The sequence below is a fragment of the Nothobranchius furzeri genome, chromosome 17 (assembly GCF_043380555.1).
Source record: "Nothobranchius furzeri strain GRZ-AD chromosome 17, NfurGRZ-RIMD1, whole genome shotgun sequence".
Taxonomy (NCBI): Eukaryota; Metazoa; Chordata; class Actinopteri; order Cyprinodontiformes; family Nothobranchiidae; genus Nothobranchius; species Nothobranchius furzeri.
The window spans coordinates 28,064,026-28,086,077 of NC_091757.1; the positions used below are offsets into that span (position 1 = coordinate 28,064,026).

General features: G+C 44.0%; 1 protein-coding gene across 1 annotated transcript; it reads left to right on the forward strand.

Annotated features, from left to right (window-relative positions):
• Positions 1-157: 157 nt before the first annotated feature.
• rab35b (RAB35, member RAS oncogene family b) lies at positions 158-16,672 on the forward strand. Its single transcript, XM_015971864.3, has 6 exons — positions 158-438; positions 2,204-2,254; positions 2,379-2,502; positions 15,759-15,883; positions 15,985-16,109; positions 16,311-16,672. The coding sequence occupies exons 1-6, from the start codon at positions 387-389 to the stop codon at positions 16,437-16,439; spliced, it is 606 nt and encodes a 201-aa protein (XP_015827350.1). The 5' UTR covers positions 158-386; the 3' UTR covers positions 16,440-16,672.
• The last annotated feature ends 5,380 nt before the right edge of the window (positions 16,673-22,052 follow it).

Sequence of the window (22,052 nt, forward strand, 5' to 3'; positions counted from 1 at the left end):
TCGACTGGGTACAATTCTCGGTAAACGTGGGCTTTGACACCTGTAGGTGTTGTGAATCGACTGGTCCGTGATCAGTCTGCTGGGACTGCCGCGCTCTGGCTGGAGCATGCGCAGTGACGTCGGCTCCTTTGGGCGCAGCTCCGCCAGAGAAGGAAGCGGAGTTTCCGGCTGTTTGCAGCGGAGGGTGGATTGCTGACGCCGCGAAACCCCGAAGAAAAAAAACGCCACCGGCTCGGGGTCTAACCGTCTCCAGCATCGGGTACCGAGTCGTTTTCCGTGTGCCGGGGGATCTGGGAGCTGGTAAATGTCTACGGTCTAAAGGGAGTCGGAACAGAAAGCTAAGCGAAGCTGCAGCAAAAGGCGGGGGATAGCCACCAGCTACCGGCATGGCCAGGGACTACGATTACCTGTTCAAGCTGCTCATCATCGGTGACAGCGGTAAGCCGATTTCGGGGATGTGGGACGGGAAGTGGGCCTTGTTGTGTTTTTCTTATTTCTTACAAGGTAAGCGAGAGTAGCGTTGCAGGGCCGAGTAGTTTACTGGCTGTGGGCTCTCACTTCGCTTCATATTTTATCCTTGAAAACGATGAGTGGAATGAACAGCTCCGCCATGTTTTAGTGCCCGTGACAGGGCGGAGGTTGTGTGACCGGACCGGGCATGTCAGGCCGGATAGCGCCTCCACAGCGTCGGCTCTGTCGCACCAGGGTCTCTACTTTTGTTCCAGTAGGCGAAGACTTGGTTTTAGCTCTATAAAAACTAACAATTTGACTAAATTACCTCCGTTAAAGCTCTTCCGCTTCTCTAATTTTCTCTGTTTGTGTCCCACATTAGCGATGTAATATTAGCTAGCAGGAAGCTAGGCTAACATCAGTGCTCCAGGCTGGTTGCTTTAAATAAACATTTACTTTGGTGTTTTAAAGTTGTTTAGCTAAGTAGTAGAGTTTTGTGTATGTGTCTGTAGAGTCAGCACGGTTTGGTGAAGCTGCTGCATGGGATGTGGTTTTGCTAGCAGGCAGGAAACTAAGCTCCTCCGTGGACCTTTGATTTGCAAAACTGTTTCTCAGCAAGCTAGCCGTTCACAATTGGTTAATTTCAGCCACCCAATCAGGTGCAGCTGGCCGCTGAAGTGTAAAAGCTGGAGTGCTGCTCCTTTAACGTGAAATCCTTTCACATCAGACAAACTCCCGAAGCCACAGGTGGATCCAGACCGCAGGTGTAATTATGGAGCCATTGCTGCGTCATCTAAGGCTCATCCAGCTGGAAGCCTTTTGATGCAACAGTGATCTTTGCTTCCATTGATGGCTTCAGTCCTGGCACTACTGCCGCATCAGCTGGCTATTCACTTTGTGTGACAAGGCAGCACTACGCACCCTTCATCACATCCCACACACAGCCTTAGTGTCCTCAGTCACATTGTGGCAGATCAGTTCTGCAGAGATCGTCTTGGGAGGAAGAAGACTAGACCTTCCGATTTTCCCTGCCCTGGATCTCCATCATAGGTTGGGGATGTTGTTCCTGTCGCACGTGTGCCTCCTGAGTACATCATTTATGTATTACAGCATTGCATTAGAAGGCCCTGCACACTGAGCGTGAAAGTCGTGTGTGGAGTCCAGGATGTTGTCAGTGTTTTGATTTGTTGGACAGAAAGTGACTCTCGATCAGGTCGGTGTTAGAGACATGGTGGTACATTTGATGTGGTTATTGTTGTTGGAACAAACCTGTGTGTGGAGATGAGACGAGTCCGTCTGACAGCTCAAACACCAGAAGTCAAACTGTCTGAAGACAGCACACTTTTACCTGTTGACTATTATTTTTGAGATTTTTTCTCTTGTTAACCTTTGATCAGCTCTCTTTGCTCTGCTAAGATCCAAATGAAGATGTTTTTGGAGCCCAGCTCTCCTGAACTCCTCCCAGCTCATTGTAATGTGTAAAACTTAATATGTGTAGAAGAACCAACTGTCTGAGTACGCAGAGATTAGCGCTGTTGACTCTTAAAACATGTTGTCGTCATCTGATGGTGCAGAGATATAAAGTGTAAAACCAAAATCTGACTCACAGTAGTGACATAGATCTCCCCAGAGCTCCCTACTGCTCTGTTTGAGTTGACCAGGCGGGTGCCACCGAGCACATCTACTTTTTTAAATGTGTTTGTCTTCGTTGGAAACTTGTTTTATTGTAATCTTGTGCTTGTTTCATTCTCAGGAGTGGGAAAGAGCAGTCTCCTCCTGCGATTTGCAGACAATACATTTTCAGGTGAGTGGTTCCACCTTTTGCTGTGGTGTGACGTCCATTTTTTCTACTCTTTACTTCCTGCTCTCAAATTCCTCTTCTTTGTTGTTTTCTGTCTGTTTTTTTGTGCTCGCATGGCTGCTCACAGGTAGCTACATCACCACGATAGGCGTGGACTTTAAGATCCGAACAGTGGAGCTCAACGGGGAGAAGGTGAAGCTACAGATCTGGGACACAGCGGGGCAGGAGCGTTTTCGCACCATCACCTCCACGTAAGCAGCCTCTTTTACGGGGCATTCTCATGTGGGTGATTAAAGCTGGAACCGTTGCATCAGAGGAAGGAGTTTGCAGACAGCTAGAGTACGTAGAGTAGGAGCTTTGCTGTGTGACTGGGTGGAATTTAGAGGTGTGAATCTTCACTTGTCTCTCGATTCGATTACGATTATTGGGTCAGTGGTTCAATTCGATTAGAAATCCCGATGCATCACGATTATTTCATATTGATTTGTTTTCATCGATAAATAGAAGATGTCAGATAATTGCTTTTCATTTTTATTTATTTACTTTTTATCAAACACGTAATTGACACAACCTGCCATCCCTCAAAATCTCTCCATTCACAACAGGTTAGGACAAAACATTTTAAACATTTAAGAAGATTTAACAAAGTAAAACTATCTGTTCCTCGTTCAACAGCCACACGTCAGGCTGAGAAAAACACGCTTTGCAAAAACTCACAAAATCTAAAAAAGTACTGAAAACCTACAGGACACATAACGTAATAATAAAATACATAATGGGTTCATACAGGGAGTGCAGAATTATTAGGCAAGTTGTGTTTTTGAGGAATAATTTTATTATTGAACAACAACCATGTTCTCAATGAACCCAAACAACTCATTAATATCAAAGCTGAATGTTTTTGGAAGTACTTTTTAGTTTTAGCTATTTTAGGGGGATATCTGTGTGTGCAGGTGACTATTATTGTGCATAATTATTAGGCAACTTAACAAAAAACAAATATACCCATTTCAATTATTTATTTTTACCAGTGAAACCAACATAACATCTCCACATTCCCAAATATACATTTCTGACATTCAAAAACAATACAAAAACAAATCAGCGACCAATATAGCCACCTTTCTTTGCAAGGACACTCAAAAGCCTGCCATCCATGGATTCTGTCAGTGTTTTGATCTGTTCACCATCAACATTGCGTGCAGCAGCACCACAGCCTCCCAGACACTGTTCAGAGAGGTGTACTGTTTTCCCTCCTTGTAAATCTCACATTTGATGATGGACCACAGGTTCTCAATGGGGTCCAGATCAGGTGAACAAGGAGGCCATGTCATTAGTTTTTCTTCTTTTATACCCTTTCGTGCCAGCCACGCTGTGGAGTACTTGGACGCGTGTGATGGAGCATTGTCCTGCATGAAAATCACGTTTTTCTTGAAGGATGCAGACTTCTTCCTGTACCACTGCTTGAAGAAGGTGTCTTCCAGAACCTGGACTGGGAGTTGAGCTTGACTCCATCCTCAACCCGAAAAGCCCCACAAGCTCATCTTTGATGATACCAGCCCAAACCAGTACTCCACCTCCACCTTGCTGGCGTCTGAGTCGGACTGGAGCTCTCTGCCCTTTACCAATCCAGCCACGGGCCCATCAAGACTCACTCTCATTTCATCAGTCCATAAAACCTTAGAAAAATCAGTCTGGAGATATTTCTTGGCCCAGTCTTGACGTTTCAGCTTGTGTGTCTTGTTCAGTGGTGGTCGTCTTTCAGCCTTTCTTACCTTGGCCATGTCTCTGAGTATGGCACACCTTGTGCTTTTGGGCACTCCAGTGATGTTGCAGCTCTGAAATATGGCCAAACTGGTGGCAAGTGGCATCTTGGCAGCTGCACGCTTGACTTTTCTCAGTTTCTCAGTATTTTGCGCCTTGGTTTGTCCACACGCTTCTTGCGACCCTGTTGACTATTTTGAATGAAACGCTTGATTGTTCGATGATCACGCTTCAGAAGCTTTGCAATTTTAAGACCGCTGCATCCCTCTGCAAGATAGCTCACTATTTTTGACCCTTCTGAGCCTGTCAAGTCCTTCTTTTGACCCATTTTGCCAAAGGAAAGGAAGTTGCCTAATAATTATGCACACCTGATATAGGGTGTTGATGTCATTAGACCACACCCCTTCTCATTACAGAGATGCACATCACCTAATATGCTTAGTTGGTAGTAGGCTTTCGAGCCTACACAGCTTGGAGTAAGACAACATGCATGAAGAGGATGATGTGGACAAAATACTCATTTGCCTAATAATTCTGCACTTCCTGTATATGAGAGTTTACTGTCTCTGAGCAGCTTGATATTCATGCCACAGTTCAAGGGTGTCAGAAATAACACCAAATGAAATGTTTGACTTAGTTTGTTATTTTATTCAGTGTTTCCCTTACATAGACGTAGCCGTGGCGGCCTGCCGCGGCTGAAATCCCGGCGCCACGCCTACAAGATCCCAAGTTTAATTGATTTTTTTTTTTGTTGTTGCGCCGTTTCCCGAAGAAGCAACGGGAACTACTCTGTTGTTGCTTGTGATCACAGCCAGCAGGCAGCAAGGAGGAGGAGGCAGGGCAGGGTGGTTACAGCTAGGGATGAGCCGCATACTCGTTTCAGACGAGTATCCGGTACGGATAAAGCATTTTTGATGAATACGAGCATGAAACGAGTAAAACTTGTAAAAATCTGTAATCGTGCTGAAGGAAAATCCTCATTGGGTAACTGACTGTCTTCACACTCTGTGATTGGCCAGTCACATAGAGTGCCCGCCCCTCCCTACACACAAAACTGCAGCCGGGAGCTCTGTCCGTCCGACACACTCGCACTCTCTCACACACACACACACACACACACACACACACACACACACACACACTGTGTGTGGAAAAAATGCCAACAACACTGGGAAAAAATCAGTTTTATCAAATTAAAATAAAATGGTTCTAGAATTTCATGTTTCCTAAATCCTGCTGCATGAGTTCAGATGCATTAATTCATGCACTTAAATATTAATGTTCTGATTTTAGTGAAAAACTTGTTCTGTAGTTCCTTTACTATTGTGATCAAAACAATTTAATCTCAATTCTGAGGCTGCTCTGTAAATAGTTTTCTAATAAACACACATAGCAACTTCTGATCAATCCATATCAATTTCAGATTTAAAATCATGTATTGATGTAAACCACACCCACTGATTTCCAAATAATAAATAAGAGGTGCATTCATCTGTGTATCTCCTTTGATCTGCATTAGTGATATTTTCAGCACCAGAACAATGAAGCAAAGAAACAGATTCCCGTGTTTGTTAGTAATTTTATTTATTAGATGCATCTGATCTGTTCTATTTTTCTCTGAAATGAGATCAAATCAGTGCTTCTATGGGGTTGTCTCCTCTCTGCACTAGAAACATGTACTTTATTATAATGTTCACTGTAATGCATCTTGATGTTCTTAACAAATAAATTAAATCAAAGATGTTGGTCAATAATGCCAAATACGTATATTTGAGTTTCAGTCATTTTTATACTGGCTTAAAAATACTTCATTAAGTCTACTAAGCAGGGGTGTAGAACAAGTTTAATCGGGCCAGCCCAGTAATGATCTTGGGCCAAAATAAAGGGGACAGAAAGTCAAATAAAGGGGGGCAGAAGATGTTTTTCCAGATGCCAAGAAAAATTAAATGCCAAATATTGACAAATAATTTTTGTTTTAAATTCTCAGTGACACACTTTGCAGGGGGGCAAAGTGTGTCACTGAGAATTTAAAACAAAAAATATTCTTGTGCAAATATTGGTGTATTCACCTTTAATAATAGTTATTAAAATTCAGCAGTTGCTGGATTGGTGCAGTTCAAAGTGGAGTACATCAAATAAAACAATATTAACATAAAGATGAGACGTGTCATAACCCCCCCCCCCTTGCGCCGGTGCCGCCATTAAAAAAACAAACTGCTGGTCTGGAGGAGGCACTTGCAGCACATGAAATAGGATCATGAAACACTTATTCCTTTAGCTGTGAATGATGCTCGTCTCTTCACCACATAAATCATTGCTGGTACGAGTTCTGCTGAAACCACCGCCGCCGCTCTGTACACTGTCTGACGAGGATGAACGTTTTCAGATAAAACACTGATTGTCCCCACATTACTCAGAGCAATTTTGCCTGTTTCCTACCATTTGTGTGTTCAAGCACACAATCTCACCTTTAACTCTGATTGGTCGCCTTCTTCTTTACAGATAAAATGTTATTTTCTCCTCTCACACTTACTAAACAGGCCTTAGCAATGCTGAGCTGCTGTGTCTGGTGAACCCTTTTTACCTGGGTATCTGCCCATCTCAGTACGAGCCACTCACCACTGGGTGACGGTTACATGCCTCCACCATTGTCCTTAGCACTGATGGGACACGTTTGACATTTATTACCCTGTAGCAGCAAGGACGGGACGGTCAGGAACCAACGTCTTCCATCTGCAGGCTGATGCTTTGTCCCCTAAGGACTCTGACCGTTCTAATTCCTCAGCTCCTGTTCTGCAGGAATCCGTCTACCAAACAGGCTGATTGTGGATGGAGCTGAAGTGGAGGGCTGCGGTTCCTTATTAGGTCTTCTTAAATTAGTTCCACCGTGGAAACAGGTCGTAGACGCTGACCTGATCAGACCGCTCGGGAGGGAGCCACCAGCTACTGGTCTCAATCAGGTCCTCTGATGTTGTTGGAAACCAACATCAAGAACACCAAAGTCTGGATTTTCTTTTTTGGGAAATACACTTTAAACAAAAAGCAAATATTGTAGGATGAGCGAGATGAAGACGAGCCTCGAAGCTTGTACTCGGACTAACGTAAGCGACCATGTGGTCACATTGTTAAAGGTTTCAGCCTCTGGTAAAGTCTTTTTAGAAACTACAGGCTGTTAATGGTAAGATCTGTGTTCCGGGAAAAAGCCATGCTAGCAAACTATATTTTGGGTGAAAATAGGAGGTCGGTCCCCTTTTTCCAGGGTCTCCCCCTAAGCCACGCCTCCAGCGGACAGGAGAATGCTGGACATGGAACATAAAAACATAACCTTATTTTACATTTTCAACCAGTTTTTCTGCCTTTAACACCATAACAAATTGGTATGCTAGCTAATATAGCTAACTCGGCTCTGGCTTCACTTCCTGTTCAGCTGCTATGAGATGAAAAGGCACAATTCGTGCTTATAAAGGGTTATGAGCAAAGGGGGGCGGGGCTGTCAGACAGCAGTTGGAAGGATGGGTGGATCAGGATGAGGCTTTTTCAGGACTGTATGTTTAAGAGGCAATTGAACAAAATTATTTAGAGAAAACATTTAATTGGTTTCGTAGACCCCAGCCATGGTTCAACGTGTCGTGCACCGAGCAAACGTACACGCCCCTCCTGGCTGCACAGTACAGTACCTCCATTACTGTTGGACATCGAGGACATACCCAGTTCAATATACTGTGTCCCCACTCTGTCTCACCATTTAGAACCCCCCCCCCCCCCCCCCCCACACACACACACACACATGCATGCATGCATAGTAATCTGCACAAAAGCTTCTTTGTGTTTGTTTGGCTCGATGCAGCGAGTCTGGGGACGCTCATTGGGTTCTGACCACCGGCTGCTGCTGATGTTGGTTCTGTGGCTGTTTTCTCTTCTCCTCACATTCTCCTCTCACAAGTTTCAGCTGAAACAAACTGGCTTCACTTCTGTTCTACACAAACAGCACAGACACAGTGTGGACAGTTTCACATAACCATCAGGCACAAAATGATTTCTGTTTTACTTACAGAGAAACTGAATCTGAGTTTGTGTCCCCTTGCTGGAGCACAGCTGTAGGTGCAGTATTCAAAGTGATCAATGTGTTTAATCCATATGTGGAAAATCAACTATAACTAGAACCATGTACGTTTAGCACGCACAGCCAGTGGTTGTTTCAGATTTATTAGCTTTAGTTGCTGAGTTGTGTTTTATTTATTTAAGGTTATGATACGTGAAACTCTCCAGCTGAGCTGGTTCGGGGATGTCCCCTGGATTGGGGAGGACGGTTGGGCCGGGTTGGTTCATGTCTTTAGGGAAAGGGACCCTGGGGTTGCCCCGGGACACACTGGAGTTAGGGCTGCTCGATTATGGCAAAAATAATAATCACGATTATGGTGACTGAAATTGAGATGATTATTTAAGACGATTTTTCAATTTATGTTGATTTTATTTGTTTTTATTCAGCCATAAAATTGCTCAGGGCACAATCAGGGCAAAAATAAATAAGAAACAAGATGATCACTAAAATAACTCCTGATTCTCAGTATAAAAAGACCAATATACTTATAGCTCATAGTTTATGACCCAAGGGCTATAGAACTTGGTTTAACTCATTTAAGTCTAACCAGTACAGACCCAAATACCAATATCTTGCAAATACTGACAACAAGAATTATACAGTGGCATTTATAACAAATAAATGCAAATAAATTGATGTTCACAAAATGTTGCATAACATTTATTGAGTCGTGTCAAGGTGCTGTAGGAGAGTACACTAGCACCACGTCCTCAGAGAGATTAGTTATCAGCGTGAGGAAGTTATTTCTACCTTATTTATAAACTATTTATTTACAAGTACATCAGTTAATGTAATAATTGTCCCAACCACAGCTGCACCCCCCACCCCCCAACCCGGTCTCAGCAATCGGGGCAAGCTGCATGTGTGTTTAGCATGCCGCACGCGCACATTTTGCCGTTTTTAGCGGCTCAGGAGTCCGCAGGTGCGGTGTGTGTGTCACTCACTCTGGTTAATCCAACAGGGAGCCGGCTCCGAGAGCTGTTTCTTTAGCGACTGACACATTACTACATCATTCTCTTTCCTAATGTCCTGAAGAACGGTCCGGAGCGCAGGCGGAGTGTTTAGCTAACCTGCAGGAAATGTCGACAACAGTTATCCAGAAAGTAGCTAAGGGTTACCAGAGATGTTTCTGAGGTGTTCGCTAGGTACTTGTAAGATTTAAAAAGTCAAGAAGGGGGTCTGAAAAGCTGTTGGAAATAGCGTCAAAGTCGCCAAGTTGGCAACACTGTAGGAGGAGTGCTTCATTTGCAACTCAGGGCAGCGCAAGTGGGAGGAGCAAATATTCGGCTTGTTTTGTTTTTATAATCGTTCAAAACTCAGATCGTAATTGTGATTAAAATTTGATTAATTGAGCAGCCCTAACTGGAGGGACGGTTTCTCTGGAGGATCCGGTGCAAAAACCAACCTGCTTGATTCTGTTCTGGGTCCAGCTGATGATGGAGAGAAGGGGGATTCACCTGGGCCATTTTAAACACTCACACCTGCAGCCCAAGACTGTTAAAAGTAACTAACACATAACAAAAACTAGGGATGAAAGAACCCTAACCCTTTTCAAAAAGACGAAAACCAACTGAAACCAATGAGCATTTAAACAAAACAAAATGTAACTTCATTCATTTAGAGAATGAGCTTCATTTTCACTTCCATCACAATTAAGTCTAGTTTATGGCTGTTTGTTTTTTCTTACTCTGCCACATCATTCCAGCAGATGGTGTCAAGCCAAAGTAGGCATCTCCGACAGTGTGTGTCCCTCTGCATCAGGAGCACAGCGGAACAGTTAAAACAAATAAAACATCTGGAGTCTAAACTGAAGACAAATGAAAACTAATGAAGACTATTAAAAGCTACAAAAGAGGATTAGAGCCACTGAAAAGGAAAAAAAGAGAATTCTGACTTTTTTAATTCTGAGAAAAAAAGTCTAAATTCTCTCTTTCCTCACAGTGGCTCTAATCCTCTTCCGTTAAAACCTTTCCAGGGCCAATGTAGTTACTAACGAACCCGACGGAGTACCCAGAGAAAACATCTGCAAACATCTGGATCATCACAGAACAACAAGGGTTGGACACTTGACACCTGATTCCACAACAAGATGCGGGTCGCTGCTGTGGATCGGGGCGCATCACCTGTTTTGTCCTCGGTGTCTCACCTAACTGATGTGGCCGGCAAGCGGCAGCGAGCACTCTGCTGTTTTTGCGGTCGGTAGATCTTTTAGAACTGCAGTTCAAAGGTAACTCATGAGGTGAATATATATGAACCCAGGTAGCAGTTTTTCCTTAGGATTGAGAGGAGATGCAGGAAGATAATAAACAGGCAGGACAGAAAAATAGTCCAATAAAAACAAGTTAGTTTTTGTACCTGGTAGCAACAAACAGACACCATTGAAGGTAATCAGAAGTGAGGAACAGAAAATGAAATAATTATTTTAATGTTTAGAGCAGCAGGAACTCTGAGAGGCTGCAGGCGCATCGTGAGTTTGCGGCCGCTGCGCAGGGGGAGGGGGCAGAGGGCTGAAGCAGAAACTACCGTTGTTAAAAGTAGGGCTGTCGCGGTAACCGCAAAAATGAAATATCGCGATATGAAGAAGCCCACCGCGCTGCATCATGCGCCACCGCGATTACTGAACTTGGTTCAACTCAATGATGCATGTTGAGAAGCATGGCTGCACTGGTATCAAAACGAAACGTTACTTCGCTCCTGTGGGAGCGCTTTGGTTTTCAGTACGTCAGCTGCTGCGCAGCCAGAGTCCTTGGCCGAGACAGAGCTGCCATCGGCAAATAAATAAATAAACAAACGCTCGGAGACCTGCTGAAGTCCCGGACAAGCACTGCTTCTGCAGCCGTCCCAAAGAGAGTTTGAGCCGAGCTGGAGCTCACTCGCTACCTGCAGGAGGAATGCATCCACCCTAAAGAAAACCCCCGTGACATGGTGGAGCAACAAACGGGAGATTCCCTTTGCTCGCCAGAGTCGCACGCAAGTACGTGTGTGTTAGTGCAACGAGCGCACCATCCGAGAGGCTTTTCAGTGTTGCTGCAAATGTTGCCACCCCTCTCAGATCCTCTCTCAAACCGTAGTTAACATGCTGGTTTTCCTTGTAGGTAACAAGGACGTGACCGAGCTATAAATCACCGTCATTCGTGTGTGTGAAAGTGAAATGATAGTGCGCCCGCCCCCCGGCGCGCACGCGCGCGCCCGGTACATGTAATTTTTTATGCTTGATTTTAAACAACTAAACAAAATGGGGACTTGTTTCTTATTTGTTAGATGCTGCAGCCAAATTTGCATTTAAAAGTTTAACCTCCTGAATTTTGTTGTTTTTAAGTTCAGTCGGACTCCGACTGTCGGAGAAACAAGCGTTACTGCGATCTGCGTTGTTACTGCCCTTTGATCTGCATTCAGTAAAGTGTTATTAAAGAAGGCACGGCAATTTTTAACCTTTTTTAAATGTGTAAACATTATGTTTAGATAGTACTGCAATAAAAAAGTGCTGCAATAATATCGCACACCGCAATATTAAGCCACCCTGAATCACCGCAGGGGGAATTCCTCAACCGCGACAGCCCTAGTTAAAAGAAATGTGTTTAACTTTGAAAATGTGGGCGCAATTTTAATTGTCAAAAACTCCAGCGAACCATTAGTTCATTTTGCTCAAATAGAAATAAAGGCCTGCCTCTAATTCTGGCCCTCCTTCCAATAAAGGCCTGGAGCTTGAGGAGTGTGAGTCAAATACAGGCCCGGGCCTGTATTAGAGGATTTACGGTATCTACAGACGTCCAGCTGTTTTCAGCTAAAACTCTCAGGATGATCATGTCCAGGATGACTGAGAACTACACCTCCATGCTGCAGCAGTGTTCAGTCAGAACAGAAAGTGAAACTTAAATGTAGCTGCTGTCAGTAACAATCTAACAGATTTTAAACATTAAAACTCTCAACAGAAATGGCCGAAGCTGGTGTGGTCCACAACAGAGAAGCTTCTCCAGTATGATGACTTTAATTTCTACAGGTTGTTGTTCAGCCTTCTGACGCTCACGTGTCTGACTGCTGACGCTCCTTGTGTGTTTTTATTTCTACAGAGACACAAACTCACCTCACACCGTCCAGAGTTTGTTCTTTAAAGCTTCTATTAAATCCACCGTGTTGACGTATTTAACAAGTTTCCTCTATGCTGCAGGAGTTAAAGTTTACATTACGGAGTAAAAGTTCGGCTGACACGTTTGTTTATATCCGGGTGGGGGGAGGGGGGGACTCGGTGATGAACACAGATAGCTGGTGTGATCAGCTCTGAAAAGCGTTGATCACAGATCCCGTTTATTTTTCACGGAGATCGGCCGTGGATTTCTCTAACGTCTGCATTCTAGGAATCGAAACTAGAAATCGAAATAAAAAACGTGGAGCGATTCCGGGAAAAGTGAACAGTTGGAACCGGTTCCATTCGATGCTCAATGCCCAACCCTACCTGCATCTCCTCTCAATCCTAAAGAAAAACTGCTACCTGGCTTCATATGTTTTATGCTCATGATGAGACACATTATGACACGTCTCACCTTTATGTTAATATTGTTTTATTTGATGCACTCCACTTTGAATTGCACCAATCCAGCAACTGCTGCATTTTAATAACTAGTATTAAAGGTGAATACACCAATATTTGCACAAGAATATTTTTTGTTTTAAACTCTCAGTGACACACTCTGCAGGGGGGGTTTGGCATTTAATTTTTCTTGGCGTCTGGAAAAACATCTCCTTCTGCCCCCTTTATTTTGGCCCAAGATCATTACTGGGCTGGCCTTATTAAACACCTTCTACACCCCTGCTTAGTAGACTTAATTAAGTATTTTTAAGCCAGTATAAAAGTGACTGAAACACAAATTTACATATTTGGCATTACTGACCAATATCTTTGATTTAATTTATTTGTTAAGAACATCAAGATGCATTGCAGTGAACATTATAATAAAGTACATGTTTCTAGTGCAGAGAGGAGACAACCCATAGAAGCACTGATTTGATCTCATTTCAGAGAAAAGTAGAACAGGTCAGATGCACCTAATAAATAAAATTACTAACATAAACTCAGGAATCTGTTTCTTTGCTTCGCTGTTCTGGTGCTGAAAATATCACTAATGCAGATCAAAGGAGATACACAGATGAATGCACCTCTTATTTATTATTTGGAAATTAGTGGGTGTGGTTTACATCAATACATGATTTGAAATCTGAAATTGATATGGATCGATCAGAAGTTGATATGTGTATTGTTTATTTGAAAACTATTTACAGAGCAGCCTCAGAACTGAGATTAAATATTTTTGACTAATAAAATCAGAACATTAATATTTAAGTGCATGAAATAATACATCTGAACTCATGCAGTAGGAACTAGGAAATATGAAGTACTAAAACCAGACACAACTTTTAAACATTTTTTTGATTTTATTTTGATTAAACTGCAGGAGCTCCCTAGCTCACCCGTAATTCTAATCACGTGGGTCCACCATGCTGGACGGCAAAAGCATGTAAACAGTGAGCGACAAGAGTACTTAACAAAGGGAAAAGTAGAGCCTGAAATTGTTTTTGTGATCAAAACAAAAACAAAACTCCTCCAGCATTCCTTCAACTAGTTCATGCCCAGTTCAGTTATCAGAAGAAGTAGCGCATCTAGCCGGGGCTCATAGAGAGCGGTATGCTAACTAGCTTACCAACGTTAGCTTACGTTCTCTCTGCAGCTGTTCACCGATGTAACCATGCTGCTGACTTTGCCTAAATTCACCCCTCTGGATTTATAACTTTATGTTATAAACAGCGTTTCACTTCACACCAAAGCTGATTTTTAAAAAGTCCGGATCCCTACCAGCTTCTGTTGCTGGTGGTGTTACCGGGTTCAGCTGCTGCTCTCACACCCGAATGAGAAGATCTCTGAACGCCGACGCTCATATAAATAAATAACGTAATTTTAACACACGTAATCATACATCGGAGCTTTAATATTGTTAATATTATCTCGCTTTACACAGCGGATGGCGTGCATCCTCTCTGGTGAAATACCCATCCATCAGGATTATCAATAACTAGTATTAACAAACACATCACATTTATCCCTGTCCCTGTCTTCCTCGTGAAATAAATGAACGTTAATCTTACCCGCTAAAAACATGTTTGTTGCAAATCTGAGGGCTGCTAGCCCGCTGATCGCTGCAGTTCATCTCCGTCCTCAGTCTCCATGAAAGTTATTAAAAAAACAAAACGAGTTGTTTGTCTGTTAGTGCAGCCGACCACGCAGCAAGCTAAAACCATTTTACTGTCAAATCAACTAAATAAAAGCCATAAAAGGCTACAAACTGGCTTGTTTTGACTAGCTTCACTGGAGTTTCAATGGGTGTAACCTGTCTTTTTGCCATCCATCATGGTGAAGGGGGTGGTCACATGAGTGACGTGACGTCACGTGCAAAGGGTCAATAGCACAAGTTTTTCGTGTGTTGATCCTAGCAGACAGTTGCCGGAATAGTCCTTTCAAAATAAAATAGTTCCCAGATCTTGTTCCGGCAAGATCCGGCTCAAATTAAGCCCCGATGCAGACTATCTTTACATTTAGAATTGGCATACAGATAAAAATGAATGCAGTAAAATAAAGTATATTTTAATTAAATATTCATTAATTATTTTACAAACCGAGAGCTGCATCAGATGGATGAATTAGCCGCATGCGGCTCCAGAGTGCATTATGGGTAGCCATAATTCCAGCATTCCAGTTTTATGTTCTTTATTGTGCGTTTTGTTGGGGTTTTATTGCAGGGTTGTATTTGATGTCGGTTATTCGGTAATATGACTGTGCTTTTTTAGTTGATTTTAATTTTGCACCACGAGTGAGTTATTTCCAACAAATGGTGTCGAGGTGCCATTCTATTGTCTGGTGAAGCAGTATACTGCTTCCCTTGTGCAAGGAAAGTGCACGTTGATTGGTCAAATACATTAAGCTGATCTTGGCTCCTCCTCTGCCATGTTTTATTTCCTTTACTCAGGAGTTTCCTAAGCAGAAAAAATTCAGAATAAAGGATAAAATAACGCAGAATGGCTTGGACAAGTAGCTTTAGTTTGATTACTAGTATGGAAATAGTAACGTGTTAGATTAGTCGTTATCAAGGAATCACGTTGTATTAGAGTAACACGTTACTGGCATCACTGTCCACCATACACATGAAGAAGACATGGGCGTGCTCTTTTTCTAAGTAAAGGACCTAAGTTCTTCTATCTGCTCTTAACTCAATGAAAGCCCAAGTCTAAATTGTCCAAAGTTGATGCCAAAGCCGTTCCTGAGCCAACGCCATCTTTGTTGTTTTCTCTGTTGAAGCTCTTGCTTTAAGCCCGCCCAACAAACAGAGCTCTATGATTGGTCAGACACAAAATTGTTTGGGTCAGTTGTAGACCTGCACACCTGTGAGACCTGTGAGAGCATGGCTGGACCAGGCTGCAAAGAAAGTCTTTTGCTACTGCTATGGTTGGTCTAGAGTGCTTCAGTTTTATTTTAGTTGTCATCATCTATGTACCTGGAAGACCCTAGCGGCTGGCTCTGATTGGCCCATCTGCTGCTGCGTTAGGATAGAGCGGTAGAGACAATGAAGCCCTTTCTGTTTCTGCTGCTTTCAGATACTACAGGGGAACACACGGAGTCATAGTGGTTTACGACGTCACAAGTGCGGAGTCCTTTGTCAACGTTAAACGATGGTTACATGAAATCAACCAGAACTGTGACGACGTGTGCCGAATATTAGGTGAGAGTGCTCCTCTACCGCCATCCCCTTCAGTCCAGTTGGCCTCTTCTGTCTGCAGAACGCCTCGGTCTCAACAGCGTGGCGATGTTCTCTGTTTTCAGTGGGGAATAAGAACGATGACCCCAACTCCAAGGTGGTGGAGACGACTGATGCACAGAAGTTTGCAGAGCAGATGGGAATCAGCCTGTTTGAGACGAGTGCAAAAGAGAACATCAACGTTGAAGAGGTAACCTGTAGTGGCTGGAAGATTTTTATGTTGAAGATTCTGCCTTATTTCACTTCAGCAATCCACTGGGGGCGTTTATTTATTCATCGTTGCTGAGAAATCGTGGTGCTCTAAATAAATTTCACCTTCATGAAGGGTGACCTAGCATCCCTCTGAAATCTATGAAACCATGAGAATAACAGTGGTTTTGTTCTTCTGCAGATGTTCAACTGCATCACGGAGCTCGTGCTAAAGGCCAAGAAGGAGGTGCTAGCCAAGCAGCAGCAGCAGCAACAGAACGACGTGGTCAAACTCACCCGGAACAGTAAACGAAAGAAAAAGTGCTGCTAGCAAACGGGTCCCTGAAGGCACCTTTCTGCACACATTCATTTACCACACGGTGGGACTCAGAGCATCTAAATTGAAGATTTAATAGTTATATGGTCAGATTAAAATACTTGGAAAGCGGTCCCCTTTGGACAAACTAATCATGAAGACTTTAAACAAATGTACAGATTTTTATTAGATGTCAGTTTTATTTGGAATCAGCAGATCAGCTGCTGACCTGAGGATTTGCCAGACGACCATCATCACGCTCAGATTAACATCCACATAATCCCGTAACCCTCCCCCCCATGGGTGTCTCCGCTCCTTCACCGCATACGGGATACCAGGCCGGCCGCACCTGAGGAGGTTCTCACCATTTCTGGACTGATTGGTTAGGGTTAAGTGGGTGTGGGCGCGCGGGTCTGCAGTCGGAGCATTTCCTCCACCGGTATTAGCACGGCTCGTGCCAACGCGTCACGGACTTCTTTTGACTCGGAGCCTGGAATCACACCAATAAAGATGATTACTAGACGCCATTAGTAACTAATCTGATGGACACAACTGATGACTTCTCTTGTAGTGTTTTTTATTATTTGCCAAGCCCCCCCCCCCCCCCCCCCCCCCCCCGAACCGCAGTAGTGTTGAGCCGCTGGTTTTATGTTGCCATCATGTTTTAAGCAGCAGAGCATTCCTGGAGCTCTGAGTTTGTTTTTAAACCTCCCATCTAAAAACATGATACTGCCAACGTTATTATACATAAATATATATTAGGAGCTCAGGAGAGCCTCTCAGTGGACTGTTGCCATAATGGTCCGTGGCTGGCCAAGAAGCAGGGTGAATCAGTCTGATGGGACCCTGTTGAGTCCTCAGGAAGTGACCCCCCCCCCCCCCTCCCCCAGCACGTCTCACAGCGATGGACTCCCTGTCCTAGCAGTCCCGCCTCGGTCCAGAGGGGGCAGCGTTTGTTTCTGTTGCTTCTCCACCAACAGATTCTTTAACAGCCGTCTTCTCCAGGTCCTGCGTCATCTTTTGCCTCCACCCTCGCTCTCTGTCCAGACTGAAGTGTTAACAGTGTTTTTGGTTTCCATGGTGACGAGAGCAGCTGATGGTGGGTCAGGCTGATGCAAAAACAGGCTTGGATCGCTGTGTGTTACTGAGGTTCTGTTGAATGGTTCTGGCTCATCACACAGGCCTTTGTTACCCGAGGAGCCTTGGAACTATCAAATCTCACGCTTTGGTTTCTTTCCTTATGTGTATATAAATGTGTGTTTATATTCCGTATGAAACCTACACACACACGATCGGCACACCTGAGCAGGTGTGCTGTGGTTTGCTGTACACTGGAGAAAAAGATTCAGTTTTCCCTATGTGAACTTGATCAGTAATAAACCTTTTAGAGGAACAAATGTGACACATCATGGCTGAACGAGTTAGTCATTTCTGGTGATGTGAAGCCGGAGCGAGGTGGGGAACCCTCTGCTACAGACGGATCATCACCCAATGGTGGAAAGCAGATAACAGCCTGGTTTCACCTCCTCCAGACTCAACAGTACATTTGTTGTTTTTCATGTTCTGTTTACACAAATGTTTCCTGTATTAAATATAAATATCTGATAAAAAGGAATAAAACTGAATCTCTACTTGACATTGTTTTATTCTTGGAAGAAACCAAAGATATTACATTGTTTTTAACAAAATGTCAACATCCCATAGACAAGTACTCATTCGTTTTAGTTATTTTTCCTCATTTTAAAATGTAATGATAAAAAATGTGTTTTTAAAAAAAAGAAACTTCTTGTAGGAAAACTCAATGAATTCTGTTTTTAGTGTGAAAAAATGTTTTTAGTGTCTCAAATGTTCTTTTATAGTTTATTTTCATGTTCATTTTACAGTAAAAATGTTTTACTGCCAAGGTGTCGAGGGGATCCGGTTTGGTGGACTGATGACCAGGTCTCTGCTTTTTGCAGAGGATGTGGTCCTGTCAGCTTCAGAACGTGATCTCCAGCTCTCACTGGAGCGGTTTGCAGCTGAGTGTGAAGCAGCTGGGATGAGAATCAGCTCCTCTAAATCCAAGACCACGGTCTTGAGTCAGACATGGGTAGAATGCCCCAAGTGATGGAGTTTAGGTGTCTCTAGGTCTTGTTCACAAGTAAGGGAAAGATGGAGCGTTAGATCGATAGGCGGATTGGTGCTGTGTCTGCAGTGATGCGAGCTGAGCTGGAAGGTGAAACTCAATTTACCGGTTGATCTACGTTCACCTATGGCCACGAGGTTTGGGTAGTGACCTAAAGGACGAGATAGTGGTTATAAGAGGCTGAAAGGAGTTTTCTCCGCATGGTGGTTGGGCTCTCCCTTAGAGATAGGGCGAGAAGCTCAGTCTTCTGGGAGGGGCTTGGAGTAGACCCGCTGCTCCTCCACATTGAGAGGAGCCAGTTGAGGTGGCTCGGGCATCTTGATGGAAAGCCTCCTGGACGCCTCGCAAATGAGGTCTTTGGGCATGTCCAACCAGGAGAAGACCAAAAGGAAGACCCGGGACACGCTGGAGAGGCTATGCACCTTGGCTGGCCAGGGAACGCCTTGGGATTCCCCTGGAGGAGCTGGCCCATGTGGTTGCGGAGAGGGAAGTCTGGGCCTTGTTTAGGCTGCTGCCCCCACGACCCGACCCTGGATAAGCAAATGGATTTTATACTTTCAAAAGGAGTTGTGGTGGACTGAGGGGAAAACAGCTGTATGGATAACAAAGGTTACAGATCTCTGGTGGAGACATAAACAGGCTCCATGAATAATAAAACCAGGTTTAACAAAATAAAATAAAGTGGAAGCAGCTGGTGTCCACTGGAGGACACGTCACAATCTGCTCACTGCTCCTGTCAGTTCAAAGATGAAGATGTTTTTATTTGGAGGGGGGGGGGGGGGGGGTCAAGGTAAGACACATTTGCAGTTTTCAATCAGACCTCTTAACATTTACACAAACAAAAGCAGCTTTTACCAGGAGGTTTGAGATGTTTGTGTTCAGCAGGTAAATCCAGCACATTTGCATTTCTTAGAGGATTATTTAGTCCCTTTGGTTTCTGTGTAGAAATTAGGAATAATTTGACCTGCAGGAGTTTTCAGCGATCCATATTAAATCCTGTCCTCTTTGAAAAGTAAAGCTCTTGTATTCAAAATTTCCCACAGATTCCTTTAAAAAAAACACTGCCCGGCCAATAAAAAGTCGCCACCAAATATAAAGGTCACACTCTAATATTTCATTGGACCACCTTTAGCTTTGACTGCGTCACACATTCACTGAGCCGTTGTTTCGATAAGCTTCTGCAGCGTCACCAGCTTTATCTCCATCCAGTGTTGCATTAATGTGTCACCAAGATCTTGCACTGATGATGGTAGAGTCTGACCGCTGCACAAAGCCTTCTCCAGTGGGGTTAAGGTCTGGACTCTGTGGTGGCCGATCCATGTGTGAAAATGATGTCTCGTGCTCCCTGAACCACTCTTTCACTACCTGAGTCTGATGAATCCTGACGTTGTCATCTTGGAATATGGCCGTGTCATCAGGGAAGATGGAATAACCCGGTCATTCAGGATATTCAGGTAGTCAGCTGACCTCATTCTTGGAGCACATCCTGTTGCTGAACCTGGACCTGCAGCAACCCCATATCATAGCACTGCCCCCACAGGCTTGTACAGTAGGCACTAGGCATGATGGGTGCATCACTTCATCTGCCTCTCTTCTTACCCTGAAGCACCATCACTCTGGAACAGGTCCATCTGGACTCATCAGACGTTTTTATTAATGCGTTGGACAGTTCTTAACCCAGTTTTAGTCGTTTCTGCATCTCCTTAGATGTTTTCTCTGCTTGATGCCAAAGATCTGACCCTTCTCACACAGACTAACATCTTTTCCACGACCACCAGATGTGTCTTTCCACCTGGTTGTTTAAGGAATGAGAAGCAGCTCATTGCACCAGTTTGGGTAAATAGGAAGCTCCTGCCTGTTTGCTATGTTAGATCCAGGTGTTGTTTGGGCTGGGTGGGGTATTTCTCTCTTTATGAACGTTTTTACTGCGGTCAGTTTGTGGTCGTGAAACTGACATCATTCAAAATCTTTCACTAAAAATCACAAGTGAGGAAGTATCAATCATTCAGGATTCTCCAGAGCAGAGGCGGATCTAGGATTTTTCTGAGTCAGGGGCCACAACATTTATAGAGAGGCCAAGTATTAGTCCAACAACTTTACACAAAATTTTACGCTGAAAATTCTTGTTAGGCTTATTAGTGCCACCAGGGATTGGCCTTGGAACTGCACCCACCTGTAATCTGATCATTGCACAAAGGCCAGCTGAGTGGCAGGACATGGGCCCTTCATGGGCCAATCAGAATTCAATAGGGGTCAACGCCCAGAACTACCAATGCTCCAGGGAATACTGAGGTTGGCTACTTGAAAATTTCATTTTAAAAGTCTGTGTTTTATGGTAAATGGTAAATGTTCTGTATTTGATATAGCGCCTTCTAGAGTCCCGGAACCCCCCAAGGCGCTTTACAACACAATCAGTCATTCACCCATTCACACACACATTCATACACACTGGTGGTGATGAGCTACGATGTTGCCACAGCTGCCCTGGGGCGCACTGACAGAGGCGAAGCTGCAGAGCACTGGCGCCACCGGTCCCTCCGACCACCACCAGCAGGCAATGTGGGTTAAGTGTCTTGCCCACAACGACAGCGACAGACTGAACTGGGCTCGAACCAGCAACCTTCCGATTACGGGGCGAGCACTTAACTCCTGTGCCACCGTCGCCCGTCGTCGTTTTACAGCCTAGTGAACTAGACCAAATTCTTGCTTTGCAAAGTCTGGTCTAGGAACGCTCCACTGGAACCTCCGCAGCTCCTACCAGGACTCTGGCTGGCCAATCACAGCTCTCTAGAGGGGTTTCAAACACATAAAGAGCTGTGATTGGTCCATAATGGTGGGCCAATCATAGTGCTCTATCTGCTCAGTGAACAAATCACAGAGCTTTATCTGCTTTGTGGGCCAATCAGGGCACTCTATATGCCTGGTGGGTGGGATGATGCAACAGAGTGAAACAAGATGGCGACAGCTCGTTTGAAACGGCTTTTACATCAATTTTGGACTATTAGAACTTGGGCTTCATTAGAATCAGGAGCAGATAGATGTATTTAAGTGCTTTTTTTTTTTTAGAAAAAAATTGTGTTTTCTCCTTCAACTGCGGACCGCCTCGTTTACCGATGGCTGTTGCGGTGAGTATGTCTCAGTCATTGTCCAGTGGAATGCGGAGATCATTTGAAAGACAACGGTAGAACCCGCCCCACAACCGAGAGCCGTCAATGGAGCGTTGCCAGACTAAATAATACATTTATTTAGTCTGGCTTGCCAGGCTAAGTGTTTTAGTGATTTTATGGAATATTTTTTAACTCTTTCTCTCTGCTTCACGCTTCAGCGAGAGGTGGTCCGCCTGTAGGAACCGCTGACAGAAAACATTCAGACCGTGGCAGAGGAGACGAGAGAACTGTAAAGTGTTTATTCATACAAAAGGAGCAGAATGCTGACAAAACTGCATGGTAAACATTTCGAATAGTTTGAAGCCTTTTGTAACTGAAACAGTGCTTTTAGTCAGT